This window comes from Zootoca vivipara, chromosome 4 (genome assembly GCF_965207765.1).
Source record: "Zootoca vivipara chromosome 4, rZooViv2.hap1.1, whole genome shotgun sequence".
Classification (NCBI taxonomy): domain Eukaryota; kingdom Metazoa; phylum Chordata; class Lepidosauria; order Squamata; family Lacertidae; genus Zootoca; species Zootoca vivipara.
The window spans coordinates 76,185,026-76,197,441 of NC_142587.1; the positions used below are offsets into that span (position 1 = coordinate 76,185,026).

The 12,416-nt window shown below is 42.3% G+C and overlaps 1 protein-coding gene across 2 annotated transcripts in view; it reads left to right on the top strand.

Annotated features, from left to right (window-relative positions):
- CCDC169 (coiled-coil domain containing 169) overlaps window positions 1-12,178 on the top strand; it is a 28,171-nt gene extending 15,993 nt beyond the window's left edge. For both annotated transcript variants that reach the window (XM_035116215.3, XM_035116214.3), the window contains exons 7-8: window positions 4,553-4,629; window positions 10,380-12,178. In XM_035116215.3, the coding sequence (XP_034972106.1) occupies window positions 4,553-4,629; window positions 10,380-10,482 (180 nt within the window). In that variant the 3' untranslated portion in view covers window positions 10,483-12,178. The remainder of the gene's footprint in view (window positions 1-4,552; window positions 4,630-10,379) is intronic.
- The last annotated feature ends 238 nt before the right edge of the window (window positions 12,179-12,416 follow it).

The window sequence follows — 12,416 nt, forward strand, 5'->3', positions numbered from 1 at the left end:
GTGGCTCGGGGCTGCTGGGCTCTGACCTGGCAGGTCACCGCCTCCTCCTCCCGGAGGCGCCCAGCAGCGCCGTGCACAGCGCCCCAGGCCTCCGGGAGCCAGCAGCAGCAACGCGGCATGAGGAGGCAGGCGCCCAGAACCATACGGTACTTATGGTAATAATAATAAAATTAGACACCCCCCGAAAATAAGCCATAGGCTTATTTTCTTGAGTAAAATAAATAAAAGACAGTGTCTTAAATGTGAGAAACACAGTACATTCGTAGTGCGCACACACAAAAATGAAGCTTGTATTCTGCAATCCTAGATTCATATTGTGACTGCTATTGGAAGTGTCATCTTTCCTCAACCCATTTGAAGAGGATTTGGTAGCCCCATAACCCAATATTTGGTTCAGCATGCCACTGGCTTGCTGTAGATTGCTAGCTTGCTGTAGATTGATGTGCTGCATTTTGACTTTTAGGTGCAAAGTATCGCATTTCTTAGGCTCCTTTAGTAATCAAGAGTGACTTGGATTATATATAACAAATTCCAGCTCTCTTAGTAGCCTTGAATTACTGTACGCATTTTGGAGGTGCATCCAGAGTTCCTTGTTTTTCAGGAGCAATGGATAAATCATAATTTTTTGGAAGTTACTGTAGCTTGGGAAGTATCTTAGCAATATTCCCTGGCATGAAGTCAAGTCAGCAAGGCTGATGATGATGATGTATATATAGTTTGGAAAAGAATCTCCTTATATTGTTTGAAGAAAATTATTCCTTAAATAGTATTCAAAGTAGTAGCTTGGCATGATGCTTTGCCTCTACTACAAACAAACAACTCTCACTCAGTTCATTGTGTATCAGTGCAGAGAAAAGGGAAGGCTGCAATTAGCCATGTTTCCATGTATTTAAGCAGCAGGCTTAAATGGTTCACTCTCTATAATTATCTGTGTCTTCTGGAATGAGGTAGCATTGCTGAAGAACAACTTTGCCTTGTTTGGCTAGCTAATAATGATGCATTTCTGTTTTATAACACATACACCATTTAAGGAGAATGGAGAGGGAAAAAAGAAGGGAACAAATAGGAGAATCATAGAATCATAGAGTTGGAAGAGACCACAAGGGTCATCCAGTCCAACCCCCTGCCAAGCAGGAAACACCATCAAAGCATTCTTGACATATGCCTGTCAAGCCTCTGCTTAAAGACCTCCAAAGAAGGAGACTCCACCACACTCCTTGGTAGCAAATTCCACTGCCGAACAGCTCTTACTGTCAGGAAGTTCTTCCTAATGTTTAGGTGGAATCTTCTTTCTTGTAGTTTGAATCCATTGCTCCGTGTCCGCTTCTCTGGAGCAGCAGAAAACAATCTTTCTCCCTCCTCCATATGACATCCTTTCATATATTTGAACATGGCTATCATATCACCCCTTAACCTTCTCTTCTCCAGGCTAAACATACTCAGCTCCCTAAGCCGTTCCTCATAAGGCATCGTTTCCAGGCCTTTGACCATTTTGGTTGCCCTCCTCTGGACACGTTCCAGTTTGTCAGTATCCTTCTTGAACTGTGGTGCCCAGAACTGGACACAGTACTCCAGGTGAGGTCTGACCAGAGCAGAATATAGTGGTACTATTACTTCCCTTGATCTAGATGCTATACTCCTATTGATGCAGCCCAGAATTGCATTGGCTTTTTTAGCTGCTGCATCACACTGCTGACTCATGTCAAGTTTGTGGTCTACCAGGACTCCTAGATCCTTTTCACATGTACTGCTCTCAAGCCAGGTGTCACCCATCCTGTATTTGTGTCTTTCATTTTTTCTGCCCAAGTGTAGTACCTTACATTTCTCCTTGTTAAAATACATCTTGTTTGCTTTGGCCCAGTTGTCTAATCTGTTAAGGTCATTTTGAAGTGTGATCCTGTCCTCTGGGGTGTTAGCCACCGCTCCCAATTTGGCGTCGTCTGCAAACTTGCTCAGGATGCCCTCAAGCCCATCATCCAAGTCATTGATAAAGATGTTGAATAAGACTGGGCCCAAGACAGAACCCTGTGGCACCCCACTAGTCACTACTCTCCAGGATGAGGAGGAGCCATTTATGAGCACCCTTTGGGTTCGGTCAGTAAGCCAGTTACAAATCCACTGAATGGTAGCATTGTCTAGCCCGCATTTAACCAGCTTCTTTACAAGAATATCATGGGGCACCTTGTCAAAAGCCTTGCTGAAATCAAGATAGGCTACATCCACAGCGTTCCCTTCATCTACCAGGCTTGTAATTCTGTCAAAAAATGAGATCAGATTAGTCTGACATGACCTATTTTTCAGAAACCCATGCTGACTTTTAGTGATCACAGAGTTTCTTTCTAGGTGCTCACAGACTGTTTGCTTAATGATCTGCTCTAGAATCTTTCCTGGTATTGATGTCAGGCTGACTGGGCGGTAATTGTTTGGGTCCTCTCTTTTCCCCTTTTTGAAAATGGGGACAACATTTGCCCTCCTCCAGTCTGCTGGAACTTCGCCTGTTCTCCAGGAATTTTCAAAGATTATTGCCAGTGGTTCTGAAATCACCTCTGCCAGTTCTTTTAATACTTGTGGATGTAGTTCATCTGGCCCTGGAGACTTGAATACATCTAAACTAGCCAAGTATTCTTGTACTACCTCCTTACTTATTCTGGGCTGTGTTTCCCCTGCTGAATCATCTGCTCCATATTCTTCAGGTCAGGCATTGTTTTCTTTTTTGGAGAAGACTGAGGCAAAGAAGGCATTGAGGAGTTCTGCCCTTTCTCTGTCCCCTGTTTGCATTTCACCATCTTCTCCTCTAAGTGACCCCACTGTTTCCTTGTTCTTCCTTTTGCTACGGACATACCTATAAAAGCCCTTTTTGTTGCTTTTAACCTCTCTGGCGAGCCTGAGTTCATTGAGGTATGTGTTCACTCATGGGCACCTAGCTCCCTATTCAGCAAGACTTAAGTTAACCATCTTTGGAAACTATTTGTGCAATCCAGAAAAAGTCAGGCATCCCCTATGTCCTTTTGAAAGTCAGTAAGATTTCCCTTTGAATTTTTCCATATTTTAGGTGGAAGGAGGAATGTATACAGTTCTAGTAGTATTTGCTGTAGCCTCTGATATCCAAATAGATTCTTCCTCCTCCTCTTCTTCACAAAGCATTTGTAGATTTCATTGCTAAAGGGCAGTTTGGAAATTATACAATACGATTACTAAAAAAGCATGTAAACTAGAAAGCAGATGTTTTAAAACAACACAAGCATCCCCCCCCCTTTCCAACACCATGATGTCTAAAATCATGTTATGATTTTAAATAGTAGTCTTTATTTGGAATCACCAATAAAAGCTCACTTGTGCTCAAGTGCTCTTAAGATTCAGATGGTAATAGATTTGTCAATGAAACAATCCTATGCCATTGACCAGCAGTCCACTAGCAGGAACGGTCAGTTGTTATTGACATTATAAGCATATGCATAAGACTGAAGTTTCAAGCAGCTGATTTCATTCATTGGTTGATAAATAATAGTATATAACACTTTCTTAAGTTTTCTGCATGCACTGTCTCAGGGCTACTTCAGACATAATACCCAGCGTTGAGAATGGCCTTTCCAACTGAGGAGCCCTGGACTTGCATGCTCCCTCTTTACCTTATATATTCTATTTATCACATTGATGCTGAGCTGGACAAGCGTATTGGCAAGGCAGCTACGACAATGGCTCACCTCTCCAAAAGGGTATGGGAGTATGTTGTGCTAACGTCCAGTACCAACACCAACGTTGGGCATGGTTGCTTTATGGAAGTGAGTCATGGGCAACTGCAGCCACCAGGAGCAACGCCTCCACATTCACTGTGTCAGGAAGATTTTGAGTATCACATCATAGACAGAGTCTCAAACAAAGATGTGCTCTCCCAAGCCCATATTCCAGGTATGTTTGCACTCCTGTCTCAATGACGTCTACACTTGCTTGGTCATGTCCACAGAATTGAAGATGGCAGGATCCCATGGACTTGCTATATGGAGAGCTGGCTTCCAGCACCAGGTCTTTGGCAAACCAACTTTGTGTTACAAAGATGTCTGCAGAGCAGGAGAAAACAAGCTTACTCCACCTTCCATGTGACAGGCCTTTAGATATTTGAAGAGGACTATCCTATCTCCTCTTTTCCAGGCTAAATATACCCAACTCTCCCAACCGTTCTGCAAAAGGTCTCCAGACCACAGTCTGACATTCTAACCACTACACCATACTGACAATTCCCTCACTCCTGTCCTGGTTTGAAGCAAGCAGTAGTTGGCTGTGTTATCAGAACCGACAGAAAAGGCTTGTGCTTGTGCTTGCTGTGCAAACCAGGATTGAAATTATGGTTTCTAGGGAGATGTGGTTATGTCCTTAAGTACTCATTTTACAGTACCAAATAATGATGGTATTTTGTCTTAACCAGGTGTCATAAAAACTGAATATAGCATGCAACATGCATGCAACTTTGTGTTAACAGATCTCTGCCAAATATGTCTGTAACATTTCCAGCTTGCATATAGAAGCAGGAATTAACACGTATTTACTTCTGCAGCTTTCAGGATCACTGAAACCGTCAGAGAGGCAGAAAATGGATGCAGTAGAAATGAAGAGGGAAGACCAGCTTATGCGGTAAATAATATATATATATATTTAACCCAGCCTGTGGTTTTAAGGAACTTGGGACAGCCTATGTTGAGATTTACCATTTTATTAACACAACATTGTCCTGGTTTGCATCATGTGGTAAGCCAAATTATAGCTTACCAAAACCATGTGAACGTGCTGGCTCCTGGAGTCGAGCTTGCAGCCACTTTGCTCTTCCTCAGTCTTTTTTTATTTATTCATATGCTACACTGAACTAAGCCAAGGTTTAGTATGTCCTCTGAACCAGGGCTTGTGGTAAAGCTCTCTCTTTGTTAACCATGTGCTGAAGCCAGGTTGGTGATGGCTGGCTTATTCCAATGTAAAAAATGTACCACATCACTTAGGGCTTATCCACACTTCCTCTAGTTCCACTGCTTTTCCCTGGGGAAAACTGCTCTTTAGTGCTCAGTCGGAGCAAATGGTATTTTGGGTTTTCTCCGGACTGGCGTTTGCCCTGATTTAGCACTGAAGCGCAGTTTTTTCCTGGGAAAGGAGCAGAGCAAGGGGGAATCGACTTGGATGCATGTTTTCTAGGCATGGAACAAGCATAAGTGTGGATGAGCCCTTAATGTTTATGACAGGAGTGCTGAACTACAACTCCCATCACCCCTAGCAGGCATGACCAGGGATGATGGATGATGTTCAGCAATACCTGGAGGGTTGAGTGTTCCCCACTCCTTGTTTATGAAATGTAAGTAAAAACAAAAGCCAGAAGTCTTCTTGGGCTTGCTGGTCTGGTTGTACAACTCTTTGGATTCTAGCACATATTTTTATTTTAAATATTAAGGGAAACGGTCACATCCTACTTATCCCAACCTCTTCCTGTCCAGTTTCACCCGACTGAAAAATCTGAGCAACAATTTCTACTTGATCTTTAATATTTTATAGATGGTACAGTTCTCGTTTATATAATAACAGTGATAATTTTAACATGGCATTATGCCATAGCCTAATTACTTCAGGTAGATTTGTAAAAGTCAAACTCAGTCTTTTAATTATACAGGTGCCGCAAAAAGCTTTCCATGTTATTAAATGTTCATAATGAACAGAGAGAGCCAAGCCATTTTGAGGGGACTGAGGATATAAAACTGTTCTGCTGTGTGGGGCTTGTATGCCAAGTCTGAATTTAGAACAAATAATTGTTGCAGTAACAATTGACTATAGAACCTAGAATAAAGTATCCCATTATGAAAACCAGATCCTGCTATCTCATTTTTATAATCTTTGTAGTTTGGCAGTCCTCAGATTAAGGGCTTATTAAATGCTTTGTCTTTTTAATTAAATATATCAGTTTAATAAAACAATAATATGAAGGGATTCGTGCAGGTGACATCTTCTGATTATTCAGTGAAAATCAATATTTCATGCCTTAATAACTTAGATCAGTGGTGGCCAACATGGTGCCTTTCAGATGTTGTAGACTACTGCTTCCAGCATCCCTGGCCATTGGCCATGCACGCTGGGGTTGACATCAGCCAGGCACTACATGGTCACCCCCGGGCTTTGATGAACAATTCATTGTCTGGAAAACCATCTTGAATATGGTCTCTGATCCTAGCAGTACAAGCAGCAGTGGTGTGTGAGCAGGGTGGAGCAGCCATTGTGCACTCCCCACAACTGTGGTGCCACTCACCAAGACAGGGATGGTGTGGGGCAAGACAGGCAAAGTCAAGAGAGCTTTGGCTTGGTGGCGGCAGCTTCACCGGTGCTGTTGCCACTCCCCTCCTATATGTAGCACTGCTGAGTACAACTAACAATAATCTCAATGCTGGACACCTTCATACAAGGAAATGCTCTGAGTTATATCTGTTGCCAGTGTCCCAAGAGTTACCTAGTGCTGTCTCTTAGTGCAGACCCAGGTCTGAGCTTCCAAAACTGCCGCCTGCCATGAACCAGCACTGGCAGGATTGGCACCAACAGCAGCAGATAGGTTCTATGCTTATGATAATATTTTATTTTCTTGTTAATTATGTTGTTGTAAAGGTACGTTTTATATTTGACTGCATTTAGTAACATTTTCTTTTGAAATGTTGAAGGCAATTTTGTTTTAGTTAACTTTGCTGTGTTAAATGTTCTGTAGTTTGCCTCCTTTGTAATGTTTTATTTTGAAATCGTTAAAATAATATTTTAGTTTTCTGGTAATTATGTTGCTCTGAATGTATACTTTATATTTGGCTTTCTTCAATAGTGTTTTATTCTGGATGGTTTTGTTTGATGTTTTAATATAATGTAAACAGACTTTTTCTAGAGAAATATAAAGCAATGTAGAAATGAAATTAATAATACTTAATACAGATTTGGGGCTTTTTTCTTGAAACAGGAAATCAGCAGTCCAAACCACATATTCCTTGTGAAATTTTTCTTGGTTCTAGAGCAGGCTTGTACAACTCCCAAGAGAATGTGATCTACTCCCATACTCCGACTTAAAAAACTACTGGCAGCAATCTACCCTTTGAATTGACCAGCTTTTTGGGGTGAGGAAGACCCAAAGATGTTGCTATCTACCACGAAACGGTAGATCACTATCGGCCAGTTGGACATGCCTGTTCTAGAGGAAGTGGCCATAGGCCCACTGTTCAAAAAACACAAGTCAAAAGTTCATTTAGGCTAGCTGGACTCATTGCATGGTTCTTTAGATTCTGACCCCCTTACAAGTCTATTAATCATTCACGTTTATCAATGCTTTTTTTTTTAGTTCTGCAATAATTAAATAACTGGGTAACAATCTCACATAAAGCATGTTTAATTTCTCTTTCTGTGTGAATTTAATGACAGCTGCCATAATTCTATTAGTTTTCCAGTCTTTTGCTTTCATGGACAAATTCACATAATTAGATCCGTGTGGAATCTCTTTTTTGACAACATATGGTGGTGGGGCACCAGGCATGTGTGGTGGTATAGTACATGTGAATATATATATATATATATATATATATATATATATATATATATATATCTGCACCCCAGGGACTGACCTGAAAACTACCTCAGGATGTGGAAGACAGTTATTTGAAGTGTTTTAAGAAGTGATAGCGCTCTTCAGGCAAACTTCTATATCTGCTGTTAGAACAGTAAGGGGTATTTTAAGTGATAAGGAAAGTTCCATACTCAACATATAGACCTTGATGATGCTTATGAGCACCATGCACAGGCCAATCAGAGTCAGCTTCCTGACTGTAGGAGGAAGATTTCCTGAATGATTCACTTTTAAAGAGGAGCTTATACAATCTGTCTCCCACACAGTTCATTCGGAATAAATGCCACCTCTTGCTTTTCTATTTGCGATCACTAACACAGATTAGAATCCCAATAATGAAAAGGGTATGGGGGGAGGAATCCATCTTTACATTGTTCTTTAACTACCCTGACACCAAACTGTTGTCTCCAATCTACTAAAACCACATTTTTCTGTTGTGTCAGTGTCAGCCAAAAGTGAGTCAGCTTTAGGAGAAGAGTTTAAAATTCCCATGTAAACTGGCTTTTAGTTTAATCTGATTTGCGTGGACATGCGGAGTCCCCCAAACCCCCAGGCGACCCGCTGAACAGAATAAAGACACATAACAACGTGCTATGGGATTCAAATTGGCCACAACTTTATTAAGATTCAGATGTAGGGAGACCTTGGCTCAGGCATTGGGCGTTATCCTTCCCGGTCCCCAGCCGGGGTTCTGGGAGGCGTCAGGGTTATCCACATGTATGGGGATCGCCGCCGCTGGAAGGGGGAAGTGATGACGCCTATTGGCATGGTCAAGGCTTCCCCCAATACCCCACTCCTGTTACCGCAAAGGGGGTGAGGTCTCCGCCTCACGCCCCTCCCTCTAGGAAAATTGCCAAAGAATTCCGCCCAAGGCCTGACAGCGCCAAAGTTGTGACGTATTGCTACGGGAAAGGCGAAAACTGCCAATGCAGGACAATTCCTTTCCGATCCTTCAACAGCGGCCTTGACGTAGCAGCGCCTGTGCACCTGTAGAGAAAAAGTTAACCTGCAAAAGAACATGAATGAGGGTGTGGAGGGTGGGAGAAGCTCTGGAACCAACTAGTGCTTGGAGGTAAGATTCCAATTCTATTGTGTAAGCCGGACAGTCCCTCCCCTTACCTGGCCATCCCCTGACAACACCTCCCCAGGCAGGATTGGACGCTGGGCTTGAGTAGGCGGAGACCCCTGGCATCCTACCTGGGAAGGCGATGCCAGCCCCGAACTACCAGGGAGTTGCCTCTGGGATCAGGGCTGTGCACGCCCATGCAAAAGTCGCCCCCCATTGATGTGTGGAGCGGTCAATATCAACTAAAACAGGAATCAAACTGTGTTAGTTCATCGATTTAAAAAGCATACTATATGATGGAAAATCCACAAGTGATTTTCACTTATTACACTGAAAACTATTAGTCAAAATGTCAAGGGCGTAGCTCTCGCGGCCATTTTTTATCATGATAACCTAGGAGTTACCACTGCAGTCTGCCTGTATTTCCTGTGGCACCCACGAAAGGTCTCAGTTAAATATCTGCTCAAAAGTCTACAGTGCATGAGAGACTTTGCTCTTCCTGCTTCATTTTTGTTTGTACTGGCTCAGTCTCTTTCTTACAGCAGCCATTTTGTGTTATGCCACACTCCCACAGCAACCAGTTTGTGACTGGTGCCCACTGACCCTGAAAAGTTGAGGACCCCTGAGATAACATCTATTCATTGCCTTTCTACCAACTTTAGAGAAAGACCGACCAGTGAGAGTGTTTCTTTCTCTTGCTCCTTCTGTCTTCCTCCAAAGTATGGCATGGAGGTAAGAATGAGACCCCCACTACTGCCTGAATTAATTTTATTATTACACTTGTGTCTTTCCCCAAGGAGCTTAGAGTAGCATACATGACCCCTCATCTTACCTCATGGTTTTTTGTGTGAAGAAAAGCTAGGCTGAGAAGACTGCAACTTCTCTGTTGTATGACAGAGGGGATGGTGTGGGGTCAGTCTTTTGCTTTTGGAATGGCGACCCTTCCGAAGTTCTCTGAAATGTATGGAGAACTCTGGGTATATTGTGCTGTGCAGAACAACAGAATTAAATGTAAGGTCATAATCATTTCTCTTTCTCCCTACAAATCTGACCCAGATTCTGTCAGGTGGGTGCCTTTCTCTGCAATGTAATCTGTGAACACCCAACTTCAGAGCAGTGCTTTTCAATGGAAAGTAATGCAGAATGCTGATGGGTCCATCTTTATGTTTATGAAGGCTGCATATTCCCTGGGAAGATAATAGAATATGTCTAGCCAGCTTCCTTAATTGTATATGTAAGGGCACAGAACTGAACACTGATTCTAGGGAGTAGATAGTTCCTGCAGAGAACTCTTAATTGGACACACAGAAAACAATTTCCGTCTCTTACAAAGAAATTATTGATACCAGTTATTCCCGGCTTGAATCATTTCTGGGTTTTGTTCAAATGTTCAGCATCCTATTGATTATCATATAAATTGTATTATTCCAAAACCATGGACTGGGAATAATTATTGTTAAAGTGTTCTTATTAGTCTCTAAAAGCATCCGATCTGGTTTATTTATTAACCCTATTTTTTAAGCTTGGCAGCCTACTTACTCTTCAAAATCTAGGCAACATTGTTTTTTTATAATAGCAGGGACAGCAGTGTCTAATAGTAGTAAGGATTGCTAAACAATTTCAGTTTCTGCAGCAACATGAGCAAGTTTCATTGTGCTTTCTGAATTCTGTTTGTCCTTCTTTATGTTTCAGAGGAAAGTGCAATATTCCAAGAAATCAACGAATATTGGACCCAAAGAAAGGACCAATTAAAAAGACTGCAGGAGTCAAGCATCTTCCAAAACTGAAGCTCTGAATTCTTATTCCTGGGTCTTTTAGTCACTTGTTCTTCCTTTCCCCCAGTAGGAACTGTAGTGAAGTACTAAGTATTATTTTGATACAGATTATATTAAAAGTAACCCTCCTCTTCCTAATCACGTTTAGGAGCAAGCAAGCCTGATTGACTCTAGTCAATTTGCATATAAGGAAATGTCTGCATCACCTGTTTGGTGCATGACATATTAATCAATGTAATGAAAAACCTGGTGAAGTCTGCAGCTTGTGGGATCTCTTCCTCATTGTCCTTCACTTCCAGGGGTGGTTCCAGATATGTGTAATTTAGCAGCAGTTAATTTTTGCTCTTGCACTTCAAGGTGAAGAAGCAATGTATTATGTCAGGTGGGGGAGCATGGTTTCCACAAAATGACCTCAGTGGCCAAATGGGGAGGCTTGGCAGGCCAGAAGGTCCCACCCCTGCTCTAGTACAAGTCTATGATTCTATAGCATGTGCAGTGAAGGGGCAAAGCACAGAACAGGTTGACTGCAGGCAGAAGTTTAAAGGCCTCAGTTTACCTCCAGCCCTCACAGGAGCATGCTGCTCCCAACAAATTCTCCTTGGTACTGCAACAACCAACCTTTCTTTCTCACATGGGATCCTCCTTGGAACCAGAACAGACAAAGCTTTAATCATGATTTGCTCACAACAACATGCACCTAAAATATAGCCTATGATTAAAATACTGATAACTTTTCCACATTTTTGAACAAGCATTACAGAATGGCCTCTAGCATTGTTTTCTGCCACTGCTCAGGTGTAACGGATGACTGCAGTGAAGGTAATCTTTCTTCTGAATAGCATCCTGCTGAGGTTTCCCCAGCTGGTTCAGAGACTAATAAGAATGGTGACTCATCTGTTCTGTGCAGTGACAATTTTGCTCTATTCCTTCCTCAGCCTCGTCAGACCCATTGGTTCATCTAGCTCGGCATTTTTTATTCTAGCAGTGGCTCTCGCCAGAATTTCAGGCAAGGCTGTTTTCCAGCCTTAACTCAAGATACCAGGAATTGAACCTGAAACTTTCTGCATGCAGAGCATGTGTTCTATCCACTGAGTTACAGCTGATAGATGGTGTGAAGATAAATTCAGGTGATTTAGATCCTTGTCCATTGTGGCTGTGAAGCCCAACCAAGAGGAACTTGTTGAGCCACAGGCTAAATTAAAGTGCCTCGTTGGAAAAAGATATGTCCTGTCTGTTTAAAAAGAAATGAACTCAAAAAATGAAAAGAAAGGCATTTTTGAACGAGGAACTAGCCTGTTGTAGGCAGTAGTGCAACTTTCCTTTTTTGAGAAAGTTGGTGGATTGGGTAGTAAAGCAACCCCAGAGGTTCTTGGAGGAAGCATGTTTACACTTTTAAATTTGCTTTTGGGGACATGTTTTAGAAAGAAATGTAGCCATGATGAATAATCTGATTCTAGGGATGGATAGAGTACAGGCTTCCCTGCTTATCTTGTTGGATAACTTAATGACTTTTGATACTGTGGAACACATCTTTTCCCTGAACTATTTAGAACATCAGCTAAGGCTTACTTTCTTGTAGTTCTATTTCCTTTTCTCACTTGAAGAGTAGCCCCCGGGGAACTGAGGCCTTCCTTATTAGTATTGGGGTTTGATGTTCTGCAAAGCTCAGTGTTTTCACTGATGATGCTTAATAAATGTATGAAACGGCTGAGAGAACTTTGATGTCTGCAGTATTGTCCAGAGTTTCAGCCCTGCACAGCACTTTCCTAGGAGGTGCAAGGACCTTGAAGACCCAGAACGTACAGCAGCCTTTTTTTTTCAGCCCAATACACAGCTGATGAGCACTGCAACAGCTGCTGTGGATCCGCAAGCAGGCCAGAGTGCAATGGGCCCCATTGCCAAGATGATGGCACCAGTACATGGCAAACCAGCCATCTCAAGAATACATTCCCCA